General features: G+C 44.5%; 1 protein-coding gene and 1 long non-coding RNA gene across 3 annotated transcripts in view; both read right to left on the reverse strand.

Annotated features, from left to right (window-relative positions):
* Positions 1 to 27942, reverse strand: part of SLC9A7 (solute carrier family 9 member A7) — a 137753-nt gene that overhangs the window by 65685 nt on the left and 44126 nt on the right. For both annotated transcript variants that reach the window (XM_029929525.1, XM_029929523.1), the window contains exons 2-3: positions 5590 to 5789; positions 2374 to 2451 (exon numbers count right to left, since the gene is read on the reverse strand). In XM_029929525.1, the coding sequence (XP_029785385.1) occupies positions 2374 to 2451; positions 5590 to 5789 (278 nt within the window). The remainder of the gene's footprint in view (positions 1 to 2373; positions 2452 to 5589; positions 5790 to 27942) is intronic.
* LOC115283282 lies at positions 21371 to 25426 on the reverse strand. Its single transcript, XR_003904982.1, has 3 exons — positions 25308 to 25426; positions 23794 to 23852; positions 21371 to 21550 (listed from the first exon to the last, which is right to left on the reverse strand). It is a non-coding gene; the product is annotated as an uncharacterized LOC115283282 (long non-coding RNA).

A 27942-nucleotide genomic window follows, 5' to 3' on the forward strand; every position in this document is an offset into this window, starting at 1 on the left:
AAAGGTCCATGTCCGCCTGACAACTATATGTGCATAGGTCAAAGGGTCTGAATATCTGTTTCCGTACCTGCCACTAAGTGGTGAAACAGTGATTACACATTTAATTGATAACAGGTTTAATCACGGATGGTAAAACCATGTAAGAACCAGCTACTCCAGTGCCTTTATAAGGACTACATAAATAGGGAAGTGACTGAACGAACAGTGGAAAGCCTGAAAGACTGCCATTTTAAAAACAACTTAGGCTCAGTGGATTGTCGCTTTCGGCTCAGGCCATAATCTCACACTTCTTGAGTTCGAGCCGCACAGCAGGCTCTGCTGACAACTCAGAGCCTGGAGCTGCTTCGGATTCTGCGTCTCCCTCTCACACTGGCCCTCCCCCACTCACGCTCTTTCTCTCTTGCTCTGAAAAATAAACATTAAAAATTAAAAAATAAATAAGTAAAAATTAAAAAATTAAAAAATAAAAACAATTTAAACTGGCAAAGCCTGTTCCCCTTCTGAGAAAATAAGGCTGATACAGGGAAGGCTCTGCAGAACCCAAAGTGCTTTTCAGACATTAGAGCAGCTCTCACAACCAGTGATTTGGTTTCTTTTTTTTTTTTTTTGAGAGAGAGACAGAGAGTGCAAATGGGAGGAACAGAAAGAGAGGAAGAGAATCTTTTTTTTTAATTTTTTAATGTTTATTTATTTTTGAAGGAGAGAGAGACTGAGCGTGAATGGGGAATGGGGAGAGAGAGAAGGAGACACAAAATCCAAAGCAGGCTCCAGGCTCTGAGCTGTCAGCACAGAGTCCAATGTGGGGCTTGAACTCACGAGCTGTGAGACCATGACCTGAGCCTAAGTCGGTGCTTAACTGACTGAGTCACCCAGGCGCCCCTAGGAAGAGAGAGAATCTTAAACAGGCTCCATGCGCACCACAGAGCCTGCCATGGGGCTCGAACTCAGGAACTGTGAGATCATGCCCTGAGCCGAAATCATGGCTTGACTGCCTGAGCCGCCCAAGTGAGTCTGATTTCATTTTAAAGCAACTACGACCTTGATGATACCTTATGATTAGTTATTTAAGATACCAAATTACTCATCACACATTTGATCTGACAAGGAGTTCCCAAATTGTTCACTTAAAGAATAACACTATTTATACCCATAAAATCATCCGTTACATATCAATAGCTGACATATAGATCTAGATGTTTTGGTATCCCCATAGGGTGATCAGAAAAAGAATACATTTTTTGGGAGGGCACAGAAAACCTAAATCTGGAGGGAAAGTAGGTTAGATAAGGATAGATTTTTTTTGGTTTAATTTTTATTATGGAATAATTACAGATTCACAGAAATTGCAAAGATAGCGTAGAGGGGTCTCATGTACTTTCCCTGAGTTGACTCCACAGAACATGCCTTACGTAACGGTAGCACCTGGGCAGCTCAGTCAGTTAAGAGTCCAACTTCAGCTCGGGTCATGATCTCACAGTTCGTGAGTTCTAATCCCACATCTGGCTCTGGGCTGACAGCTCAGAGCCTGGGGCCTGCTTCAGATTCTGTGTCTCACTCAGTCTCTGCCCCTCCCCCACTCAGGCTCTGTTTCTCTCTCTCTCTCTCAAAAATAAATAAATGTGAAAAAAACACTTCTGTGTCATTTTATCACATGTGTAGATTCGTGTATCCATCGCTGCATCAGGATATAGAACTTTTCCATCACCACAAAGATCTCTTTCATGCTACCCTTTTATAGTCACACCTCCCCATCTCTACCGTCCTTAGCCCAAGGCAGCCACTCATTTGTTCCCCACCCATTTTTGTCATTTCTAGAATACCGTATATATGAAATCACATGGTACACGATCTTTTAAAGTTGAATTTTTTTCCCACATAATGCCTTTGAGATCCATCCAAATTATTGTGTGTATCAATAGTTTGTTCTATTTTATTGCCGAACAGTATTCCATGATATGGGTGTTTGGTTAACCATTCACCTGCTGCAAGATATTTTGGTGGTTCCCAGTTCGGGGCTGTTTCAAATAAAATTGCTATGGCAATGGCACGCAGCTTTTTGTGTGAACATAAGTTTTCATCTCTCCCCAGGAATAAAACTGCTGGGTCATATGGTGATTGCAACTTTGGTTTTACAAGAAATTGTGAAACTGTCTTCCCAAGTGGCTACGCCATTTTATATTCCTACCGGCAATGTAGGAGCACTCCGGATTTTAGAACAGAAACCAATCACTGATGACAAGACAAATATAGTCTCTGAGTGGGTGCAGAACACAGTGATAAGCAATCAGGGAGAAGAGAAAAACTAGAAAATTATGTAGGTACATTAATGCAGAGACTCCCGTGCTTTAAGAAATAGTGGCAGAAATCTCTTACCTTCTTTAAACTGTAGCCGGCATGGAAGATAATTGGAGGCAGAAGAATGTTGAAAAAGACCTCTGGATCAAACGTTACCTGAAAGTTTAAAAAGAAAAAAGTCAATTTCCAGTTTAGTACCAATTGGTGCTATAATATTTGCTTAATATTTTAAGCCAGTGACTAAAGTTTGGATGTTTAAAGCAAGTAAAATAGACAGCTGACAGCTCAGAGCCTGGAGCCTGTTTCAGATTCTGTGTCTCCCTCTCTCTCTGCCCTTCCCCCATTCGTGCTCTGTGTCTCTTCTCTCTCTCTCTCTCTCTCTCTCAAAAATAAATATTTTTTAAAACTTTAAAAAAAAATAACAGTTCAGTGCAATCTGAGAATTCCCTGAAAGCTTCTGCCCAATGGTTTGGGTTTTTTTTCTTTGTGGGGGCTGACGTTCTTAAACAAGAAATAAAGAGCTTGATTTTTGCCAAACCTTTATAAAGATTTGATTGCAATGAAAGATGCTGTCACAATTCTTTAGTAATTTTCTCGATCCTCCCACAGAATCATTTATAGACATAATTCTACTGAATTTAAGTCTCTTTTGAGGACCGGCCTTTTGTGAGACTTGACGTGGCGTGGATCAAAGTCTATAATGATGCTACCGGTTTTCTGAACATCAACAAGAAAATTCAGCAGCTCTAGGGCGGCTGAAATTACCTTGTAAGCTTGACGCTGGGAAATCACTCTGAAACCATTGAAGAGCAAAATTTTACTACATCTAGAGAAGAATTAAGCAGTCTATAAGCCTCCCAAACTTTTTAAAGAATTTGTTCATGTTGGTAGATGGATTAGCTCTTGCTGAAATTAATCTTAAAGCTTCACTTTAATTATTAAAAGTCAAATTAGCATTTCTCTTTAGAAACTGGAAATGTTAAGCAGTCTAATTAAAAGGGAAATGGTTCTTACACATTACGTTTTACTCGATCTCTTGCTGAAGACAGGAATAGTGTGAAAAGCGGGGAGTGTCAGAATGAGAAGGGACCCTGGATAATACCCAGTATGAGGACGCTGGGGTCACCGTCATGCAGGAACGAGCACAAGAGTCTCCTGTCCCCTACACTCCAATACCGTGCCTCCAGCTCCCTTGACACGTCTCTTCTCCCCTCACCTAACAGCCATGGGCTCAGCCTTGTCTGCGGCAAAAGTTTAAACAGAGAGGATGAGTTGAGTCAACATTCTCCTAAAGGTGACAGAGTCAGCATCACCTATTGTGATCTAAAAGATGGAAACGGGTTAAGTTCAGCCACGAGCGTGGTATTTACACTGAGTATCTTTTTTTGGTTGCCTTTAATTTCACAAATGTTACTTGAAATCCCAGCCATGCTTATGAGGGACTGAGAGAAAAGAGTTCGCTAGGGCTGCCTTTAAGGACACTGTTGGAGCCCAGCAGGCCAAAAAACCTTCCGCATAGCTACCCTTGGCAACTGACGGCAACGCTTCCAAGGCACAGGAGAGTCTATTAGGTGACGGTGATGGCAACGCCTCCGGGGCGCAGGAGGACTATTTGGGAAGTTGCGGAACAAGTCTAAAGACTGTGAAACAACATTTGGCCTCCTGGGCCGCACATGTGGCTTCTGTTCATCCTGTCTATGATTTTCTCGTTGCTTTTCAAAGAGGCATATACTTTTAGGTTTTGAATCGACTTGGGTCGATTAGTGACGCCAGCTTTACCTTATATTATTTCTGTTCCCAGCTCATTGCCTGCTGTTGGGGGCAAACACAATCCTCTCTCTAAAATTAACTTCTTGTATAATAAGCGTCTTGCCCAGACATAACTGCTAAAGGGCCTTGAAGAAAAGAAAATTCTTTGAGAGACAGACTCCCTCATTCCTGTTTTTTTTCTCCTCATGGCTGTTCTCTCTTCCATGATAAAAATGATCCTTCCCAGAACATGTTTTACTTTTTCAAGGACCATAAACTAGGTAATCATTAAAGAAAAAATATAATCACCTATGGCATAAAAGACACTATCTTAGTAAAGTGTGGTATTACCACCATTCACGTGGTCTGTCTTCTTTCTTATAGATATTGTGCCGACGCCAACCCCCTACTCAGAGACCCTGAGACTGGGGTGTGTGGGCTGGTCCCCCACAAGACAAAGAGAAGATGGACATGTGACATGTGAAAATCTAGGGTGACAATGATTTTCCTTAAGGATTAAGGTGGATCCTAAAAGGAATAATTTAATTTTTGGAGCACAGGCTACACTCCACCTTTGACTGTAAGCCTGTCCACAGATGTGCATCGTTCTGTGTTAAAAGAGGCTCCCTGCAGCCTGGATCACCCAGAGCTTAGACAGAAGTCTTCCCGCTGCTGCTAAGCCCAGGTCTACAGAGGTATAGAGCACAGATCTCTTGTTTCTCTTGGAAATCACTTCAACGAGATGTATAATCCTTTTGTCGTGTATTTCAGCTATGCCCAACATCAAATGAAAAATAGGGCTTGGACTCAAATTCTAAGACAACAAGATATTCTTCCTCAAAAAATTCATTAAGTGTTTGGCACCACTCACCAATGAAGAATGGGCACTTAGTAAGTATTTGTAGAATATGGCAAAAGAACCAGGAAGAAGTAAGACTTACAACTGGGAACACGGAATAAATAAGTTTAAAGTCGGAAACCAATCCACGGGGCACCCGGGGGCTTAGCCAGTTGAGCATCTGACTTCTGCTCATGATCAGGTCATAATCTCTCAGTTTCATGAGTTCAAGCCCCCATCAGGCTCCAAGACAGCAGTGCAGAGCCTGCTTGGGATTCTCAGTCTCCCGCCTTATCTGTCCCTCTCCACTCATGCTGTCTGTCTCTGTCTCTCTCAAAATAAATAATAAATAAACATAGAGGTGCCTAGGTGGCTCAGTCAATTGAGGCTCCAACTTCGGCTCAGGTCATGATCTCACGGTTCCTGAGTTCGAGCTCCACGTCGGGCTCTGTGCTGACAGCTTGGAGCCTGGAGCCTGCTTCGGATTCTGGGTCTCTCTCTTTCTCTGCCCCTTCCCCGTTGTCACTTGGTCTCTTTCTCTCTCCAAAATAAAATAATCATTAAAAACAAAAAACAAAAAGCTTCCTAGCCAAAATGAGAGCCTGGAATGTTACCAATGCTCCAGGAGTTTGAAAGGATTTCTCTCCCCAAGGTCGAGATGGAGGCAGAAAGTCAAAAACCATGACAGCGCAGCGTCCCCAGCTCACCTTCCTCAGCATGTCATTCTGCTCTACGCTGTTGATCTTGCCAGGGCTGATTTCTCCTTTCAGTGTGTATTCGAAGAACTTCCCGCTGACGTTCACTAATAAGGTGCTGAAAGCCCTGTCTTCCTGAGTACAGCTGAGTGACTTGTCATGGCCACTGGTGGCAGGGGTGCCATACCTCAGGATCACCCCAACGATGAGCCCTGAAACAGAGTGGGGGGGAAGGGACTACATCAGGCCCGTCGAAGGACAGAGAGGCATGGAAATAATGACACGGTCGAGTTGCATCAATGAAGACACTCAGAAGCCATCTCGGAGCCCAGGGACAAGCTGTGTATTTAAGAGCAGTGGCATAGTCCTTCCGAAGGGTTAACATCCTTTTGTACAAGTCCCTCGGCCGCCTGGAGGACAAGGTAGGACAGTACCTTTCCTGGTTATTATGGTACCACGTCATTTTCACAAGTGATCACGTCTCATTTCTTGGGCTGTGGGTAGAGAAAGGTGGAATGATAGGAAGCACAGTGTTTTTCTGCCAAGGACCGCACAAAGCACAGGCCCTGAGCTCTGATCTGTTCCAGTAGCAGCCTTCAGGCCAGTCCTCCTGCCATCTGCCAGCATGGACCGGGCCGCAGGAATTTCTAGCTCCTACGAATGCAACCTTGCGTTGCCACACACCAGAGGAAGGGAAAAAAGAAAGAAAGAACGAAAGTAAAGAAATGCTTTTGTGTAGGTCATTTCAAGTACTGGATACCATGGAGGAGGAAGTAATTCCATCCCTTGGGGGGCCACACACCACAGTGCAAATTTTTGCAATCATGACTCAAAGAGTGGAGAGCTGGCTTCTTGGAGCTATGGCTCCAATACAGCTCAGATAATTAGCTGCAAGTCTTCATTTTTTTAATGTTTATTTATTTTTGAGAGAGAGAGAGACAGAGTGCGAGCAGGGGAGGGGCAGAGAGAGAGGGAGACATAGAATCTGAAGCAGAGGGGCACCTGGGTGGCTCAGTTGGTTGAGCATCTGGCTTCAGCTCAGGTCATGATCTCACAGCTCGTGGTTTTGGGACCTGCGTCGGGCTCTGTGCTGACAGCTAGCTCAGAGCCTGGAGCCTGCTTCGCATTCTGTGTCTCCCTCTCTCTCTGACCCTCCCCTGCTCATGCTGTCTCTCTCTGTCTCTCAAAAATAAATAAAAAACACTTTTAAAAATTAAAAAAAAAGAATCCGAAGCAGACTCCTGGCTCTGAGGTATCTGCACAGAGCCCAAGGCGGGGCTTGAATTTATGAACTCTGAGATCATGACCTGAGCTGAAGTCAGACACTTAAGCGACTGAGCCACCCAGGCGCCCCTGCAAGTCTTAACGTCTAATTCCGTTCTTAGGAGAGGGGTCCTATTAGGAAGGAACAAAAACAAAAACAAAACCCAGCAAAATCATGTATAAGCATCTGACTCCATGGTGAAGGAGTGCTGTCCCCCTGCTCCTGGACAGGAGTCACATATGCCACCGTAAAAGTGAGTGACATGTTAGGAAAACATATAAATCACCACGAGACACTTTCTACCATTCTCTTTTAGGAGGAAAACAGATCTCTCTCTCTGTATTCCATTCTTTGCTAGCAATAGTAAAAGACAGCAGTATTAAAAGATGATATTAAAATGTTCCACAATCTCATTTTGCCATTAATGGAGAAAATTCCGTGAGAAAAAGGAAAAACAATGTTTACTGGGTTCTGTGCATAATGTCCTATAACATCTCTTAGCACCAAGACATAGGAGAACTCACAAGACATTGTTGAAGAACAAATGATATATGAAATCTAGAAAAATACAGTTCCTTAAGCCAAACTCTGTCTGTATTGCATTATTATGATGATGATGATGATGATGATGATGATGATAGATTTCTATTAATAGTTACTTGCAGCTGCTTGACCTTTGTGGAAAAAAATTAAATTATAAAAGATTACAAATTAAAAATGAGGTTCTTAATAATCTCAATTAAAACCGTTTTAAGACCTTTAAAAGTATAGGAGAAAAAGCCAGACCTGTTAGAACCAAAACAAGATGATGTCTTTAAGGAAAAAAAATAAAGCCCCATAATTCAGTTAGTTCTGGTTGTCCGCTGAAGGGGCAAAAAGCAAGCACTAAGGCCTTTGGCATGGATCCTTTGCTCAGATCCCAGTACTGGCATTTCATATTCATTTCTTCTTCTTGGGTGACTAACCGGGACCCAGCTGGGGTCTTTTGGCCATCTTGTAGTTTAGGGTTTCCTGGGCGTCTGTGCTGGTAACTGAAGTTGGGGAGGAACCTACGTTAAGGCTGACTGTGGGTCCCTTCTTGATTTTTCTGGAGAATCGTGATCTATAACCCCGCTGGATAATCTGGCCCCCTGGTCTCCCTAGTTCTCCTGTACCCTGGTCATCAGAGTTGAACTATTCTGGTCAACACCCATAGGGTCTCCGCATGGAGTGAGGCGTGTGGCTGCTGGGCCCGGCATCTGGGAGCACTCTACAATCTGCCCTTTTCCCCACTCCTGCACTGTGGTCATTTTGCTGGTAAGCATGTGGAGGACCCCCATAAGGTCTGTAATGGTTTCACTCTGCTCCATATCAACTGCCCAGCACTGGAAATCTAGCGGGGCCTCCATTTGCCGCCTCCGCACCCTTTTCTCCTTCAAGAACATCAGACCACATAGTTTCTCTTCCGCCTGTGCTGGAAAGGGGCAATCTACTGTACAAATATATCTATTGCTTGGTGTCATGCCTGTGGATGAAACCATGTCTGTTTCTTACACTGAACTATCTTACTATTCCTTAAATTTGTGTTGCGATGACCTTCTTAATCCCTACAGGTGAGTCACCACTCCCTCCAGCCCTGCCCGTGGAGCCATATGGAGGGGTGGCAGTCTTGAGGAGTGGTGCTGGGTCTCAGCCCTGCTGCTAATGGTTACAGTGAAGGGGATGGTGACCGGGGATGTCTGGGGCAGGTGTGGCCCCTCCCTGGGTGTGATGGTAATGAGGCCACTGGGCGAGGGGGGAGAGTCCTGCTCCAGGTCCTCTAGGGTTGCCCCCCACTCCAGATGGAACTGGTATTGGTTTTTTAAATTCTTTCTTCACTCCCTGGTCAGGCAGTTATTCTCTGGTGAAGTTCTACATGACGCGAGATGATTCCATGGCCCTTCAACACTCATCATAATACAGGATGACTATTTAGTGCCTGGAGATGGTGAACTTCAATGTCTTCGGCAGGAAACCAAAGTAAGTCATTTACAGAAGACTATCCTTCTCCCAAATCAACAGCTGCCTCCCATAACTCACTGTTTCAACAGAGGGAACTAAAAAGTAACCATACTACCACAGGGTCTTCACAGTGAATACCATTGTAATGGAAGAGAATGTGTGATACTGTGATTTAGGATAGGAAATACACATTTGGTCTTTGTCCCAATTTCCTGGTACAAAGCTCCTAAAATCTTCCTGTATGCTAATAAGATCACTTGCTGGGGGCACCTGAATTATCTTCAGGATGAGGGCCGGTTGCCAGGGGGCCCACCCTTGTGATTAGAGAGTCGAGAAGCTAAACCCCACCCCAAAACTGCATCGAGGGGAGAGGGGCGAGAGGTTGAGCTCATCACTAGTGGCCAATGATTTAATTAACCGTGCCTAAGTAATGGAGTCTCCCGAACAATTCCCCGAAGGATGGGGGCTTCAGAGGGCTTCTTTTCTGGTGAACACATGGAGGTGCGGGGAGGGTGGTACGCCCAGAGAGGGCATGGAAGCTCCCCGCGCCCCTTCCTTCTTACCTTACCTTCGCATCTCTTCCATCTGGCTGTTCCTGAGTCCTATCTGTTTATAATAAAAACCAGTAACAAAATAAGTAAACTAATTCCCTGAGTCCATTGAACCATTCTAGCAAATGACTGAAACCCGAGGAAGGCCTCATGGGAACCTCTGAGGCACAGCCAGTCAGCCAGAAGTGCAGGTGACAATGTGGGACTTACGACTGGCATCTGAAGCTGGGGGGGTAGTCTTGTGGGACTGATCCCTTACCCTGTGGGAGCTGATGCTATCTCCAGATAGTGTCAGAATGGAGTTGAGTCCCAGGACACGCAGTCCCTACCCACTGGAGAGTTGAAGAACTGCACGGTGTGGGAAAATCCCCACACGTCTGGTTACAGATGAGTACTGTGTGTGTAAAGGGGAAACAGGAGTTTTTTTCTTCACAGGAGGTTTACAATTGCAGACAAATTCCTCAATCACAGGAAACACCGTCGCACTCTCCCAGTAACCATGACCATAATACCAGAAGTGCTATTAACTGATGACTACTGTTTTTATATACTGGTAAAATGTTTCCCAGCCTACCCGGGCCCAATGGGCCCATTTTAAAGATGGGAGACTGTGTGCTGCTGCCCCCTTGTGGTAAAACATGGCAACATAAAACACTGCAGTAAAAGTCCACAAGTTCCTGATAGTTTTGACCAAAACTATGTTGCTAACTCGAGGTAGACTTTGAGTTGCTCCCCAAACATTTTAGATTCAGACTGTGGTTTATGGCACAAAGGAACAGAGTCATCACTATGATACTATGTTCACAACTACTGTCTTACACCACAAGAAAGAATAAGATATTGGGACTGTGGAGGAGCATTTTGGTAAGAAAATGATAAAAGTTTAGAAAAAAAACATGAATGGCATATTTTCACCTAGAAGATCTGGAAGATGCCCTCTGATGGGGGAACTGTAAAAAGTCCTAACTCCAAGGCATTAAAACACAACATTTTAGCTTTTAAAAGCTAAAAAGAGTCAGTAGCCACAAAAAAAAATGATGGAGATCAACAGAGGCATTGGAAGATTTTACTACATCAACATCAATGCTGTTCTGGATTACAAGGAGAAATAATGTATGACGTACGCGGGCCAGAAAAGCAGCACATAAGATGTTTGCTGACGAAGAATCACTGACTTCACTGGTATAGGACTAATATCAGGGAAGAATTTAGTTTTAAATTTTTACAGAAAGCAAATATGGATGAAATTCCTTTAACATTTAATTTTTTTAATGTTTTATTTAGTTTTGAGAGAGAGAGAGAGAAAGAGAGACTGTGTGAGCAGGGGAGGGTCAGAGAGAGACAGAGACACAGAATGTGAAGCAGGCCCCAGGCGGTGAGCTGCCAGCACAGAGCCCTACGGCAGGGCTCAAACCCATGAACCATGAGATCATGACCTGAGCCAAAGCTGGATGTTTAACAAACTGAGCCACTCAGGTGCCCCTCACCCCTTGAGATTTAATATGGCTTAAAACAAGATGGCGAAGGGCACCTGGGGGGCTCAGTAAGTCAAGCATCTGACTTTGGATCAGGTCATGATCTCAAGCTTCCAGAGTTTGAGCCTCGGGATATGGCTCTGTGCTGACAGCTCAGAGCCTGGAGCCTGCTTCAGATTCTGTGTCTCCCTCTCTCTCTGCTCCTCCCCCACTCATGCTCGCTCTCGCGCTCGCTCTCTCTCAAAATAAATAAAACATTAAAAAAAAAACCAAGATGGTGAACTCCAAACTGCGAACATTCAATACTTTGTCAAGAAAAAAAAATTAACACTGTTTCACTTTGAAGGTATGAAAACAAGTCCCGGGGTGCCTGGGTGGCCTAGTCAGCTAAGCATCCGACTTCAGCTCAGGTCATGATCTCATGGTTCATGAGTTCAAGCCCCACATCGGACTCTGTGCTGACAGCTCAGAGCCTGGAGCCTACTCCAGATTCTGTGTCTCCGTCTCTCTCTGTCCCTCCCCTGTTCATTCTCTGTCTCTTTCTCCCTCTTAAAAATAAATAAAACATTAAAAAAATTTTTAAGAAAAAACCCCAACTTCCTTCACAACAACATTCGCATATTTGTGCTGATGGTGTACAACTGCCAACTCTTCTAATTTTAAAAGAAAGACATAACCACAAAAAAAACTCCCTATACAGTTTATATATGTACCCATCCAAACACTGCTGGTGTGAGGAATTTGAACAAAGTGTGGTTCAAAAACCCCATGAGGCCATTAAAGAAACTAGCCTCCATTAGTCTGGTGCCAGTTCCTGAATTTGTGACTGACGTTGTTGGGAAGACAGTTGAACAAGTCAACACTCGGCTGTAATTCTAGATAGCCATCCACCTGCTGTAATAGTTAGATGCCTATATTAATAAAAACCTTTGTTAAGGAGGTGGCGAACAGGTGCATGGATGCACTGTTCCCCTCTAATGAGGTTTCGCTTCCATTATATGAGCAACTGGGAGTAGGTGATCACCCAGTTCAGTCTGGGTACCACTGTGGGGGCTTGCTTACGGCACCATGGGGGTGGTTCTGACCCTGAAAGCTGCATCCGAAATTCTGAGAAAAGAAAGCACCTCACTCCACACCCGGTTACACAGTGTGTGAAGAAAGTGAGTATGACTTTGAAACGTTTCCGTTTGTAATCAGTTTCTATTTCCTCCTCTCTGCCTCGGGCAATTACTGATCTACTTCCGGTCTCTCTAGATTTGCATTTTCTGGACATTCCATACAAATGGAATCATAAAATAGGTAGTCTTTTGTGTCCGGCTTCTTTCATGGAGTGTAATGTTTTCAAGGTTCATCTGTGTGGAAGGAAGGTATCAGTGCTTCATTAGTTTTGACTGCTGAATGGTATCCCATTGTAAGGATACACCGTATTTGGATTATCCATTCACCAGCCGGTAAGCATTTGGGTTGTTTTGCTTTTCTGCTATTATGAATAATGCTCCAGATACCCAGATACCATTCTGTGATGACTCCTTTCTCCCCAAGCAACTCCTGAGAGTTCTAGTTGCTTCACATGTGGTAACTCTTGGTAGCACACCAGAAAAATCTGTGAATTGCTGTGCAGCCAGCCTGGGAGTCATGCTCCCTTGACTGAGGATGACTCTGATACATGAAGTAGACTGAGTCCACAGCTCTTTAAGACACAAGTTCTGTCTTGTCCCGACCAGTATATGAAACCCAGAAACGGTGAAAATCAAGCCCATCAGTCAAGAGTACGACCTCTAATCCAATGCCCCTCTTCTTTAGCAGCTGACATTCCAGAGATTTGATTAAGAGCAAGATGGAACATGTCCTTGTGATTCTAAACCACCATCCATTATGAGTAGTTTCCCCAAATATAAAATGTCACGGTTAGGAAGAAGAAAATGATCTTAGGTATTAGATATCTACTTAACAAAACCAGACACGGAGAAACTGTTACACCATCTCACGAAGTTCTTAAAGAGTCTTTTTTAAAAAGTCTGTTCATTTATTTTAAGAGAGACAGAGACAGCATGAACGGGGGAGGGGCAGAAAGGGGGGGAGAGAGAGAATCCCAAGGAGGCTCCACACTGCCAGCACAGAGCCCAACATAGGGCTCGAACCCACGAAACCATGAGATCATAACCTGAGCCGAAACTAAGAGTCAGACACTCAACTGGCTGAGCCACCCAGGCGCCCCATTTGGAAGAGGCTGTTATTGAAAACTAGGCCCAGGGAGGTAGACATGGCTCGACGACTGAACTTTTAACTACAGGAGTCCAAAATGGCGCCCACGCGTGGGCTGATTACACTTGCCTCATTCTAGGCAGGGCCTATGCGGGCTCAACACCTCCAGAGGCTGGAGGGACCATTTCTGCCGAATCCAGGGTCACAGTCTTAGGAGTCCCATCATTGCCACACACCCACACCACACTCTCCAAGCTCTGCCACTGGCAAATGACACATTTTGAGACCTGGCTCCGTTATCTCCCAATTGGTTCCAATTTGAGTATCACTAATTCAGCCCCTCAGACACCAACAATATAGATGACCACTATTCTTAAACACATTTTGTTTAAAATGCTTTTAAAATAAAATTCACAAAAATGTTTGAGTGGAAGAAAATGGGAGGTCAGCAAATTCCTGGATTAGGTCTGAGGACGTCTTGAACTACAGGACTGGCGCTTTCTGTTTGAGATCAGGTATAGGATTTATTTGTTTCTGCTTCATCTTCTGACATTTTTCAAAATCAAGGATGGTACCTGTGACTAAGTCATTACTCAACACATTTTAATTGCTGTGTTGTATATCTTCCCTTCAATTAAGCACATCAATCAAATCCACATCAACTGCCAAAGGACTAGACTACAAAGGTCACTACAGAACATCACCACCCGCCTTCCTGACCTGTCTGCCACTCTTTAAAGGCCCGGCCAAGACTTGCAGATGAACATCAGCTACCCTTTGAAATAAATTAATCAATCTCTCCTCTGAGCCTCTACCTGGAATTCTCTCCCCTCTCTGTCTTCCGCAGTCATTCCCCCAGAGTTCACTCCTACTTTTCCTTCAAGTCACAATATAGTTCTCCCTTCTTCCAGGCAGGGACGCCCGGGTCCTACCTCAGGACTGGACGCAGTCCACAATCGGGGTTGCCCTCACAGCATTCAGCAGGAAAAATGCTCCCTGGAACTGTCCAAGGCACCTCTATACAACCATGTGCGGCGGCATCATGCATTTCTAGGACACAGTCTCTCCTGCACTATGCATGCCTTTTAACTGCCTGTCCCCCATTCCCAGGGCTAATTTTCCTGAGGCCAATGCTCAGTGAGTGCTCGCCAGCCATTTCCACATCAGACCCACCATGGCCACGCAATAAATGTTGTCAGACTATGGGCACGTTAGCCGGTAGCCGTCTGTTAACAAATAATTGCCTCATGTGAGTTACAGAAAAAGATACTTCGTTCTGAACCCTAAGAAAGCAACTACGTATTTTCAACCTCTTACCTGTCGTAAAAATCCAAGGATACCCACGTTCGGTAGCCTTTAGAATTTGGCCCAAATTAATGAACACAAGTCAAGTACTCTCACAGGTTAGAAACCTTCCAATGATTTTATGAGGCATATCATAGAATCCACCTTCCTAGAGGCTCTGAAGTGAGGTAACATTGCAAATAAACGGATATGCTGATCGCCGTTACCTTAGAGAGCATGGGACTCTCTGGGACACGCGCACCAGGAACTGCACTTGCTGCTCTTGCTACTGGAATCACTGAGGGATGGCTGGGTCTTCAACGGAAGGAAACGCAAACATACGGACACACACGAGTGAGAGGGTAGGGTTTTTATAACACCAGGGAGAATAAATGAACAAACTAGAGCTTGGGTTCACTTAGGTTCTAACTGATGATGTGTGTATTTTTGAAAATCAAAGAAAACAAGACCTATTTAAAAATTCACCTGAGTGCAAAAGCTAGCGACCAAAATCAGTCATCTGCTGTGGTTTGAACTGTGTTTTCTCGAACTTCATATGCTGAAGCCCTAACACCCCTGTGTGACTGTATTTGGAGATAAAGGTTTTTAAGGAGGAAGGTTAAATGAGGTCATGGGCGGGGGGCTCTAATCTGACAGGACTGGTGGTCTTATAAGAAGAAGAAAGGCCACAGAGGACACAGTGAGAAGGTGACCGTCCCCAAGCCAGGAAGACAGGACTGACTGTGCCAGCACCGTGGTCTTAGACTTCCAGATCTCAGAATTATGACAAATAAATTTCTCTTGTTTAAGCCACCCAGTCCATAGTATTTTGTAAACAGCAGCCATAGCTAATACACTACCGTTCTGCGAAATTCCAAATGGCTTCTCTAAACTATCAACAATATCCTTTCAGCTAACGCACACGTGACCCCACCAGTAGGAAACCGTTCTTTTACAGAAGAGAAGATAGGATCCCACTGCTCTAACACAGAGTCCTTAACCCTTACTTCCAGAGATGGTCTTGGTCCGCCTTTCCTTTTCCTGTACCACCATCACAATGACTCTTCTTAATCTTCCAGAGGAGACCCCCGCCACATTGACCTCCTGGCATGAACTCAGATTTTCGTCGAAAGTATTATCCTAGGGCACCAAGAACTGACCATACCTCTGTTCTCTCTGATCAGAACTCACGGGACCAGACAAGAGATAAGTTTTCATTAATGCTTTTAAAACCTCATCTTAGGAAGATGTGTTGTGTTTAAAAATTTAGTTGTAGGCCAACAATACATAATTTTTTAAATGTTTATTTATTTTGAGAAGGAGAGAGAGAGAGAACATTGTAAGCAGGGTAGGGGCAGAGAGAGAGGGAGAGAGAGAATCCCAAGCAGGTTCTGCACTGTCAGCACAGAGCCTGACATGGGCTCGATCTGATGAACCAGGGGATGATAACCTGAGCCAAAATCAGGAGTCAGATGCTTAACCAACTAAGCCACCCAGGCACCTCCACAATACATAATTTTTAACTCAGATGATCAATACAATTCTAAAAAGGAATGACAAACATTTAAATTTAAATGAATGATTACATGTATTAGTAAGTTAGCTATAATAAGACTATTAAAAACTTTATTATGAAATATATCAGATACCCAAAAATATAAGTATAGTATATATAAGAGTAAAGAGTAATATAATTAGGGAGGAAAAAACGGGAGGTGGGATTCAAAGGTACTGGTAATTTTTTGTCTCGTAAGCTGGACAATAAATACGGAGGCATCTATTCTACTTAAGTTACATAAACTGTTTTGTAAATTCAATATACTTCACAAGAATTTATCAGGATAAGGGGCACCTGGGTAGCTCAGTTGATTAAGCATCCGATTCTTGATTTCCGCTCAAGTCATAATCTCCTAGTTCGTGGGATCGAGCCCTGCATCAGGTTCTACGCTGACAGTGCAGAGCCTATTTGGAATTCTTTCTCTTCCGCTCTCTCTGCCTCTCCCCTGTTCTCACTCTCTCTCAAAATAAATAAATATATGTTAAAAAAAAAAACAAGAGAATTTATGGGTAAGACAGAATTTATGGGTCCACCAGACATCTATGTGGCCATCACTCAGTTCAGTAGCACACAGCCAAGAGGTGTAAGCACCCTTTGTATTCTTCCCAATCAAGCCCTGAACTTGCCCTCCCCTCTCCCCCTGGAAACTACTACCCTGAACTGGGTGTTCATTATGCCCTTAGCGTGTGATTGAGGACATGTTGTTTCATCTTGCCTGTCTTTAAATTAGTCATGTGTGATGTGAATTATTCAGTAACTTGCTTTTCTCACCCCACGATACGCTTCTGCACATCACCCATAGTTTCACGGCTGTGGAGCATTTCAGCATGTGGAGGAAGTATTTTCGTGCTTCTCTGGACCACTTTCTGGATAACTGCTTCAGATCCACTGTCTGCTCCGCCAATTCTCTCCTTAGCTCTTTGCCCTGTCCACGGAGTCTGTAATGTCAATGACCGCCACTTCTTGAAATTCTGTTTGGTTCTCTTCCAAATACACTGGACTTTCTGTTTGTTGACAGAGTCTGAATGGAGAGGTGAGTACGTTTACAAGCGTCACTTCTGTACTCTGTAACTACTGCTCAATTCCTCTAGTCGGCTTCATGGGGTAGATAACAACACACTATTATAAAAGGCTTAAATGCTTCCTCCAAAGGGTACCGGCTAAATAGATGGTGGTCCCTTCACGTAACGGAGTCTGTAGCCACTATATTAAAAAGAATGCAGGAATGCCACATCTGGTGCATTAACTGGAGGAGGGAAAATGCAAGCACAGAATGAGTTCTATAGTATGCGACCTTCTGCATGGGAGACAAAAATGAAAATCTATCTCAGGTTTGCAAATGGAGCAAAACTCCCTGAAAGGATATACACAGGAAGGCATACCACAGGCTGTCTCTAAGGAAGGGGTATGGGGGGATTGAATAGCTAGGGGGTCCGAGGAGAGACGGGATTTAATTTTCACTCTTGCGCTATTTGAATTTTATTCCACGTGCTATATATATATAAAATTTCCTATTAAAATAAAAATGAAAATGACAGCTAAATATTGAAGGCCATTTCCTACCTCTCTGCCCTTGGCACGTGCCGTCTACGGTGCCGGGTCTGTGTCCCAGTTCCCCCACCCCCACCCTGCCCCATCTCCCTGGTCACTTCTATTCATCCACAGGACTCATCTGAAAGCACACCAGCTTTGGCACAAAGTTAACCGTTCCTGCCTCTGGGCTGTTAGTGGCTACATAACTGTTACTACGTCTCTGTTCTCCCCAGCGGACGGCAGACTCCACCAAACCCAGCACAACGTCTGGGATGTGGTGATCGCTCAGTAAACATTTGCTGAAAGATGAAATAATGAAAATCCAAAACTGTAATTTGACTACAATATTAATAGATTACACACATATGGAAGCATCAGTTTCCCAAACTGTGACCATATTGCCTTCCCCTCCCCACCCCGCCCCGAAATTTACATCTAGGTTTTGGCAGGCAACAGAACAGCATCTGAAAAGATTACTTTTGTGTTGTTAGTGCAATTTCTTGAGTCACACAGTTGGTGTCTGGGAAGTATCCAAAGTCAACAACCAGAGTCGGCATTAATGACATATCAAGAAACACTTCACACCATGTGCCCAGCAAAATCTTTCATGTGTTTATGAGGGCAGAATAAAATGTAATTACTCACTAGTTTACATTTGACCCAGCTCAAAACTATAGCATATTTAATGACTTATGTGATAAAATTATTTTAAAACAAGACACACACTGGAGAAGCTGTAATAGTAAATCTGGGGACACATGGCTGACTCAGTTAGAGGAGCATCAAACTCTTGATCTCAGGGTCATGAGTACAAGCCCCACATTGGGCGTAGAGTCTACTTAAATAAACTCAAAAAAAGAAAAGAAAACCTGCTGTTGATCCTTCTGAAAGCTGGAACCGAACAGGTGTTTGCTGCATTCCAGGAGGAGAGGGCCTTGGGCTGTGGGCTAACCAGGCCCAGAGCAGTGGTCCTTCTGAGCCCCCGACCAACACCACACACACACCTGCCAGCCTGGGAACACATAACTAACGATAAAGCCAGCCAAAGTGACAACCACCGTAAAACAGAGGCATAAAAGGGCACCTGGGTGGCTCAGTCAGTTGAGCATCTGACTTAAGCTCAGGTCATGATTTCATAGTTCGTGGGTTCAAGCCCCACGTCGGGCTCTGTGCTGACAGCTGTGAGCCTGGATCCTGTTTCAGATTCTGTGTCTCCCTCTCTCTTTGCCCCTCCCCCACTTACATTCTGTCTCGGTCTCTCTCTCAAAAATAAACATTAAAAAATTTTTTAAAACCCAGAGGCATAAAAAGGTGACACAGTATGGAACACAATAATTCTTTCAGGCAAAAGAAGTAGTAGAGGAAAAATTCACAGAAATGGTGACTTTCTCAATTAGGCCTTTCCAGATGAGTCAGACTTTCATGGATGAAGGAAGAAAGAAGTGTGAGCTCTATTTCCGAGAAAGCCTGCAGCATGATGTGGGGGAAGCAAACATTACAGCCAGACCAGCGTGGTTGGAGCCCAGACCATGCTGGGAGAAAGAGGAAGGGTAGACACCAACTGCCAAGAGTGAGGCTGGCTCAAGGAAGATGGAAAACCTTCTCTGGAAGCCAAGCCCACAAGTGCAGACTTTATCCCACAAAAAAGAGCCACCAGAGACTTCTGGGCTAGGAGGGGCAAAATCACGTGTGATGTTTAGAAGACTCTGTAGCAACAGCGCTGAGAATGAACCGCAGGAAAGGAGATGCTATACGTACAAGAACTTTATCAGGCCTTCCTAAAACTATCATGTGTCTTAGAAAAAAAGAAAAAGATAAAGTCATTCCTCCAACTAAGAGAAACTCCACGGTATTTTGTATTCCTCCACGCCTCTCTTTTGTTCAAGTGCAAGTTATTGTTCAGGTTCACACAGATGGGACCCAGAATGTGCTGAAAAGTCACCCATCCAAACATACAGATTACAACAGATTTATGAGCCACAGGGACATACTAACCAAATGCAGTTGTAGGGACTTTATTTGCATCTTAAATCAAACTAAAAAAAAATCAATTGGGGAAATATGAACGCACTGGATATTTGACAAATACGAAATTACTGTCATTGTTGAGGGGTAATAAAGTATTGTGGCTATATGCGTGTATATATACACACATATTTTTCATATATGTAAGAGGGAGTGCACACAAATTGAGGGAGGGAGGGAAGGAGGGGAAGAGAGGGGGGGGAGACAGAGAGAGAGAAGGAGAGAGAGAGTGAGAGAGGGAGGGAGGAGAAGAGACTCTTAAGCAGACTCCATGCTCAGCACAGACCCTAACATGGGGCTCAATCCCATAACCCTGGGATCATGACTTGAGCCAAAATCTGCTTAACCAACAGAGCTACCCAGGTATCCCTTGTAGCTCTGTGTGTGTGTGTGTGTGTGTGTGTGTGTGTGTGTTCCAAGATTCTTTATCTTTTGGATATAAACACTGAATATTTACAAATAAAATTTGGGATTCTGTAACCACTGAAGTCTACTCCTGACACCAATATTGTACTGTATGCTACCTAATTAAAATTTAAATTAATGTTTTTTAATTGGGATTTTTGTATCAGTGACATGGGCAGCTGTGGGGGGGTAGAGATTAAACAAGACTGACCATGGGGCACCTGGGTGGCTCAGTCAGTTAAGTGTCTGACTTCGGCTCAGATCATGATCTCACACTTTTTGGGTTTGAGCCCCACATCAGGCTCTGTGCTGACAGCTCTGTTTCTGTCTCAATAATAAACATTAAAAAAAATTTTTTTTAAAGACTAACCATAAGCTGGTAATGAACAAAGCTGGACCATGGGTACATGGGTGTGGCTTACTATATTTCTGTGTGGCTTCCCCCCCATACTGTGAAGCAATTCTCTGACACTAGCTGGGTGTCCTACAATTCCACTCAATTCTGACATGATCTGAAGATGGTCTCAGTTCCCACAGGCTAAGGGTTCAGTCCCACAAGTCTGCCCCCCACCAGCCTGCTTCACAGGCCAATCACCAGTCCAGCTTGTCACCTGTGCTTCTGACCAACCGGCTATACGTGAGAGGTCCCTCTAACCCTCCCCTTGGATTCAATTAATTTGCCAGAGCGGCTCACTGAACTCAAGAGAAACATCTTACTTACAAGATCACAGGTTTATTATAAAAGGCAGGAATCCGGGATGCCTGGGTGGCTCATTCAGTTGAGCGTCCGACTTTTTATGTCTTTATTTTATTCTGTGAGATCATGACTGAGCCAAAGTGGCAGGCTTAACCAACTGAGCCACCTGGGCGCCCCCATCTCTGCCTCTCCTGAACTCTTCCAGGGGCTCCTCACCATCTAAGAAACACACGCCTCTGCTCCCTGGCAAAGCACAATCTGGTGATCTCTTTGCATTGATCTGACACCGTCCTGAGGGTTTCCTGATGCCATCTTGGTGACTTCAGTCCTCACAAAGGACACAGATGCCATTTTCAAGCTGAGTGGCTGACTTGCGCAGTGAAGGGCACGGCTCACATGTGACAGCCATGGTCACAGCAGGGGGTCTCCTGGGCCAGGGCAGCCATGCAGCCCTCACTGGAAGGCCAGGGTCACCATTCAGTCAGCAGCCTCTCAGTTCTGTATTCAGGCCACAGCCTACCTGACCGTCCCCACAGGAGATGGGCCTCAAGGCTCATATGTTCACAGCAGCTGGCTGACTAGATGGGCAAAACGGGGCCACGAAACCAGTTTTCTCTGTGAGGCTAAATGATCTGTTTAAGGCTCGAGCTCAAACCCGATCAGCTGGCCTCCTTCACGTCAGAGTGACGGCACCTAAGCAAAGGAAGCCAATCAGGTACTAAGCACAATAGGAGGAGAATTTGACCCACACAAAAAAGACATAATCCATGGTAAGAATAACACATAGGGACACAAATCACCTTTATCGAAGGTATTCGAGAGAGATTAGCAAAATACAAGTGGGGGCTGTTTGGAGAATAAGCCAACGACGGGAATGTTGCCCATGACGTCTTTTTCCAGCACCATCAACTATGTTGTCTATTTCCTTGTCCCATGAGCCTCTCAGTCACTCAGTCCCAAACGACAGCTTTTGCTTGCTGGCCTCAAAGCATGATGCTACATAACATTAGACAGAACACAGAAATCCAGGATTGGTGACAGTAATCAATTTAATGACAACACACGTGATTGGCACCTCATCAGGTTATACATTCGACAAATACTTAATGACAGCGTACCACATGCCAGACACTGGCAGTCAATAGGGCAGTCCATAAGAGTGATAAAAGTCCTGCCCTATGAGGGCTTCAGAATGCTTTAAGTTCATGTTCTAAAGATTTTTTTTTTAAGTAACCTCTACACCCAAGATGGGGCTTGAACTCACAACCCTGAAATCAAGAGTCCAGGACACCTGGGTGGCACAGTCAGCTAAGCAACCAACTCTTGATTTCACCTCAGGACATGGTCTCATAGTTTGTGAATTTGAGCCCCGCATCGGGCTCTGTGCTGATGGCGCTGAGCCTGCTTGGGATTCTTTCTCTCCTTCTCTCTGCCTCTCCCCTATTTGTGTGCTCTCTCTCTCTCTCTCTCAAAAAAGAAAGAGTCATGTGCTCCATTGACTGAGCCAGCCAGGCACCCCTAAGCTGACATTCTAGTTGGGGAAAGAAAGAATGTCTTAAAAACAAGGCAAATAAATTGCACAGAGCATTATAATACTAAAGAGGAAAATAAAAGAGGGAAGGAGCACAGGTGGTGATGTGGGAGGCCCTGGGACAGGACAGGGCGCAATATCACAGAGCAGGGACGGGAAAAATGCCAATGAAAAGAAAGGGTAATAAACGCTCATAAATATAGCAGGCCATCTTCTCATCTTCTTGCCACTATATTTCATGTTTTTAAAAACAAAATGCCCATGTCTTACTTCAACCGACCAAAACTGGTGTTTGGCTCATCATTTGCTAAATATATATATATTGAGAACCGATGTATGTAATAAGCCCATGTAAAGTGCTAAAACGAATATATATATATATACATATATATATATATATGAAAAGCATACAAGGATCCCTGTCCTCTCAGGCCATACTCCAATTGAAGGGGAATTGTACAAACAAAAAAGCACTGAGTATATAATCCATCACCCATCCTTCTGGTTACATTACGGTAGTGGACGTTCACGGTCCTCAGGGGAATCCTCGGCCAATCAAATGCTGTGTGGGCAGGGAGGTGCCACACCATCTGGTCGGTTGCTGTTGGCAGATCAGTGTAACGGAAAGGAAAAGTCTGTTGCAAAATACACTGTGAAGAATAGGTCAGTGGAATGTAGCAAATAAAGAGATTCGAATGAGCACAAGGGGAAAGAGAAGTAGAAGAAAACTCTGAAGCTTTGAGCTTTAGGTGGCTGGCTGAGACACAGACAGCATTTACGGAAGGGAGAATGTCCAGTGGGAAAGGTGGTGTTAAAAATGGAAGGTGCAGCGGCACTGAGCCTAGGTGGCTCAGTCGATTCAAGCATCTGACTTCGGCTCAGGTCATGGTCTTGCAGTTTGTGGGTTCAAGCCCCACATTGGGCTATAGGCCAAAAGTGTAGAACCTGGTTGGGATTCTCTCTCTTTCCTTCTCTCTCTGCTACTCCCCCACTTGCGCTTTCTCTCTCTCCCAAAAATAAATTAATTAATTTTTTAAAATGACACCTACACTGTCATCACCTACAGATTTTAAAGCACGGCACATTCAAGGGGAAATGGCCCAAACGATGAGAACGTTTGCCCTCAAGGAGGAGAATGGGACAAATTTCTATCCAAGGATAAGGGGAGGCCTTTTTTTTTTCACTTGTCTTTTCTTGGATCTTTTGCATGTTGCACTGTGGTATGTGTTATCTTCCTCAAACCTTCATTCAGATAAGGAATGAGCTTCAGGGCTATCTTACAAGAATTCCACCCAAGCCTAAGTAGAAAGACCAGTAAGCCAGCTATGTAAACATGGCGTCTGACACTGTGGATCAGCGCGCTGTGGATCAGAGCGCGAAAGAAACTGATCAGATCAAGGACTGGCCTCTGGGCATCTCCACGTTTACGCAAACAAAAGACCCTCCAATGTGCCAGGAAGAACCTCACTCAAAAATACTACTAACAGCATCATGGAATGCACTTGGAATGTGGGTGGAGTGGGGGGCAGAAGTGAGGATCCCCAAGATTTAAAGGTTAAGAGAATGAAGGTTTTCTCAGATAGCCAGCAAAACTGCCATATAGTACATGTGACTGGCAAATTGCAGGAGCAAACCAGGAGATTAGCTGTCCACACACCCGAAGAGCCTGGGAATCCCCAAACCACAGAGTGACCCAGTTGGAATGCACCTGAGATTCCTTTGGGGAGAATCCAGCGTACTGTGTGATATTCAGTTTGGAAAAATACCCTGAAAAGACGAAGAAAAGTAAGCCTCCATGAGTCAGATGGTAAGATGACCCATGTAACCACTGGCCAAGGACACCATGCTTGACCTAAACCACTTGGAGGGGGAAGGAACAAGGCTGTCCCTACCAAGGAGACGGACCCATTGGCCTTTTCCAGTCTAAATATAAGCAGATCATGACCAGATGCTTCTGTTTGCATTGCATCTTCTTTTTTTTTAATATATTTTTAAAAATTTTTAATGTTTATTTTAATTTATTTTTGAGAGACAGAGAGAGACAGTGTAAGCAGGGGAGGGTCAGAGAGAGAGAGAGACACAGAATCTGAAGACAGGCTCCAGGTTCTGAGCTAGCTGTCAGCACAGAGCCCAATACAGGCCTCGAACGCACGAACTGTGAGATCATGACCTGAGCCGAAGCCGGATGCTCAACCGACGGAGCCACCCGGGCGCCCCTGCATTGCGTCTTCTAAGCAACCTTCTGACGACAACTCGGGGTCTGCGCAGAGGGGTCTGCTACCTATTTACACAGAGGAGGCAGTCTGCTCTGTCCGAACTCCGCCCTCTGGGTAGGTTCAGACTCTCTGAGCCTGATGAACATGAGCTTGGCCCTGAAGGACAGAGTCCCTTGGGCTGCTGATAATGTTAGCTTTTGAATGGGTGACATCATTGTCCAGGGTCTGGGCTAAGGTACATGCTACCTTCTGCTGGTGACAGCTGTGCCACAGGCCTTAAGGTCACACTGCAAAAGTGTCTGTTTTCCCTCTTTCCGGTTTGCAGCTCACTCCTATCATGACAACTATGGCTGTGTCCTCCATGTCTGCTTTACGGGGGACCCAATAATACCAATATTTCCTCCAAATCCAGTCACTTTGTACAGGGCCAAAAGTCACTGGTAAAAGCCATCGGTGGGAGGAAGGGAGGTGTGCCATAGGTGGCTCAGTCAGTTGAGCGTCCAACTTTGGCTCAGGTCATAATCTCTCGGTTCATGAGTTGGAGGTCCGCATCGGGCTCTGTGCTGACAGTTCAGAGCCTGGAGTGTTTCGCATTCTGTGTCTCCCTCTCTCTCTCTCTTAGAAATAAATAAACATTAAAAAAAAATTTTAAAGCCGTCCAGAATTACTTAGTGATTACAGCTAAGTAAGTGCAAACATCCCACACATACAGACATCTCCATCATTGAGCACTGCCTGTCCTCCTCAGACACAAATGACTGAGCACTGCGCGTGGGAGAGGGAGAGAGCTGGCTGTATTCTTCGTGTCCCTGGTTCTGTCCCCTGCCTCCACCCCTGCAGAGCCCACCACTCATTGTAGCCTATGCCTAGTCCAAAGTTTATGAAATATACATATCCCCAAATTCATAGTATTCTTTTGCTTCTTTTAACTTCTGGTTACAGTATCTTGTGGAGTTAGGAAACAGGTCTGGCTGCCAGAACAAAGACCAAAATAACAGGGGCTTACGTGAGACAGGAGTCCAGTCTTCTCTCACGTAAGGGTCCGAGTGTAAAGGTCCCTTGGAAATGGAGACACCCCTGTCCTCCTGCTCTACGCTCAACTGGGGTTGCCCTCACCAGCGGGCCCACATTTCAGGGAAAGAGAATTGAGGACAGGAACCAGGAAACACTGTCTCTAAGTTGTGCATAATACTTCCACTCACTGGCCACGCCCCGGTCACATGGTCACATCTGGTGACGAAAGAAAGTCTTCTTTCTGGGAAGTCATTCTCCTTCTTTTTTTTAAAGTTTTATTTAGTCAGGTCCTCTCCACACCCAACACGGGGCTCAAACTCATGACCCTAAGATCAAGAGGCGCATGCCCTTCTGACTGAGCCAGACAGGTGCCCCGCCATTTCTCCTTCTAAAAGATCATTCCTGTGGAATAAATGGAAAGCAGATACTGGGGTCGGGGTGGGGGGACAAATAGCATTCTCTACCACATTTCCAGGGCACATGGTGCCGCATCTCCCTTTCTTCCCACTCAACAGTAGGTTTTTGAGAGTTAGCCATGTTTGAAACAGCAGTTGGTGCATGTACGCTACTGTTCAGAGCCCTGTTGTGCATCGTTAAGGGCTTACATGAAGGTTTTCTTTAGAATTTAGGATCTACATTCTAAATGTGGATACACCACTTTTATTAAACCATTCCCCTATTGTTGGACACCTGGGACTTTTTAAAAAATTCTTTAGGTTTATGTATTTATTTTGAGAGGGGAGAGAGAGAGAGAGAGAGAGAGAGAGAACAAACTTGAGAGTGGGGGAGAGGCAGAGAAAGTAAGAGAGAGAGAATCCCAAGCAGGCTCCATGCTGCCAGCATAGAGCCCAATGTGGGGGCTCAAACTCAGGAACCATGAGATCATGACCCGAGTGGAAATGAAGAGTTGGGACGCTTAGCGGACTGAGCCCCCCAGGTGCCCCAACACTTGGGACTTTTAAACCCACTCTGTGTACAAAGGGTTTCCATCACATCAGGAGAAATGTTCAGTGAGCTAAATGCTAATGTATGGATCAGTCTCAGGCACAGGCTAGTTGTTTTGTGAAGCCTTTCAAGTCCCCTCCAGCAAGCCAATTAAAACAGAAATTGGCAATATTGAACTATAGAGGAGGAGGAGTTAAATGTATGGTCCCCCTTGGCTTTTTGTAATAAAGCTTTAAATGGTGTTCTGGGTTTCTTGACAACTGGAAGAGAAAGAAAACATTGTCTACCATTTGATTCATATCAACTGATTAAAAGGGAATAAAGCAGTTGAGAGAAATAAGTGTTTTCTCGATCCATTCTAAAACAAATCTGTCACATGAGCCCTTATCCAAGGCTCAATTAGCACAAAGGGAATAACGTCTTTGACAACCAGTTATGCGGCAAATGTTCTCCAGGAGAGTGTTTTCATCGGTGGAGCCTTGGCAGGCAGAGGACTTAACACTAAAATATTTCCTTCGGAGGGTCGGGTTAGTGCCCGGGTTCATACCAACATGGGATTCCTGCCTGGCACGGGCCCCCCGGGAGGGTATCAGGAAAGGCACACTTCCCCCGGAGCCTGGTGGCTTCCCAGTGGCTTGGTGCTTTTGGGGGGCCATACTGTTAGGGACTTTGGTCTTATTAGGGGATTTTCCTCTCTTCTGTAGTTAGCTCGAAGTTTCAAACCATTTTGGAGAAGTGAAAAGATACTGGTTATTTCTGTGGGTTTTTTTCATGACTGTGAAGCATCCAAATATAGTATCTTCTTTTTTACTCATACTGAGTGATTTTTTTTCTGAGCCACAGTTATAATACATTATCCAGTGTGGTTTGCTTCTGCCTATACTCCAGTTTTCCCCAAATAGAAAAGGTATACTTTAGTATGTTAAAAGGATAATAATTATTTTTTTTGTGAGAGAGAACATACATGCAAGAGGGAAGGGGCAGAGGGCAAGGGAGAGAGAGAAAATCTTAAGCAGGCTCCATTCCCAGCACAAAGCCCAACGTGGGGCTTGATCTCAACCATGAGATCACGACCTAAGCCAAAATCAAGTCAGACGCTTAACTGACGGAGCCACCCAGGCTCATAGATCATACTTTCAAATCAACCCATGCAGAATAAGAAAAACTTACTGAATATCTACTTGATTCTAAGGGTTTTACTTCTAACATTACCTCTCAATTTTAATTATAACTTTAATGAGGTAGGGAGTATTTTACAGTACTTTATACTTCAGAAAACTAATTCTTTAAGAGTAAGTAACTTGCCTAAGGTCACAGAGCTGATCTGGTCGCAGGAAATAAAGGCTTCAAATGCATATGCTTTTAATTCCAAAGAGTTGTTTCTGTTATTTCCTGATGCCTCTCAGATGACAAGTGAATTATAGGTAAGATTTTGTCCAGCTTTTGAATAATGTATGTGCCTACTGGAGTGAACCCCTTAACCTTCTCTCAAAACATGCTCCCCTCTGTAATCTGGCCATAATGAATACAGCCCGTCTATCTTATTTCCTAGTATCATCGATGCCTCCACATTTACGGACCACACGTTTGCTCAATAGGTAAGTTTTCAGCTCTTACTGTGTCACAAGCACTGTTCTAATCTTTGGGGATATGGATCAGTGAACAAAACAAACAGAAATTCC

Source organism: Suricata suricatta, chromosome X (assembly GCF_006229205.1).
Source record: "Suricata suricatta isolate VVHF042 chromosome X, meerkat_22Aug2017_6uvM2_HiC, whole genome shotgun sequence".
NCBI classification, from domain to species: Eukaryota; Metazoa; Chordata; class Mammalia; order Carnivora; family Herpestidae; genus Suricata; species Suricata suricatta.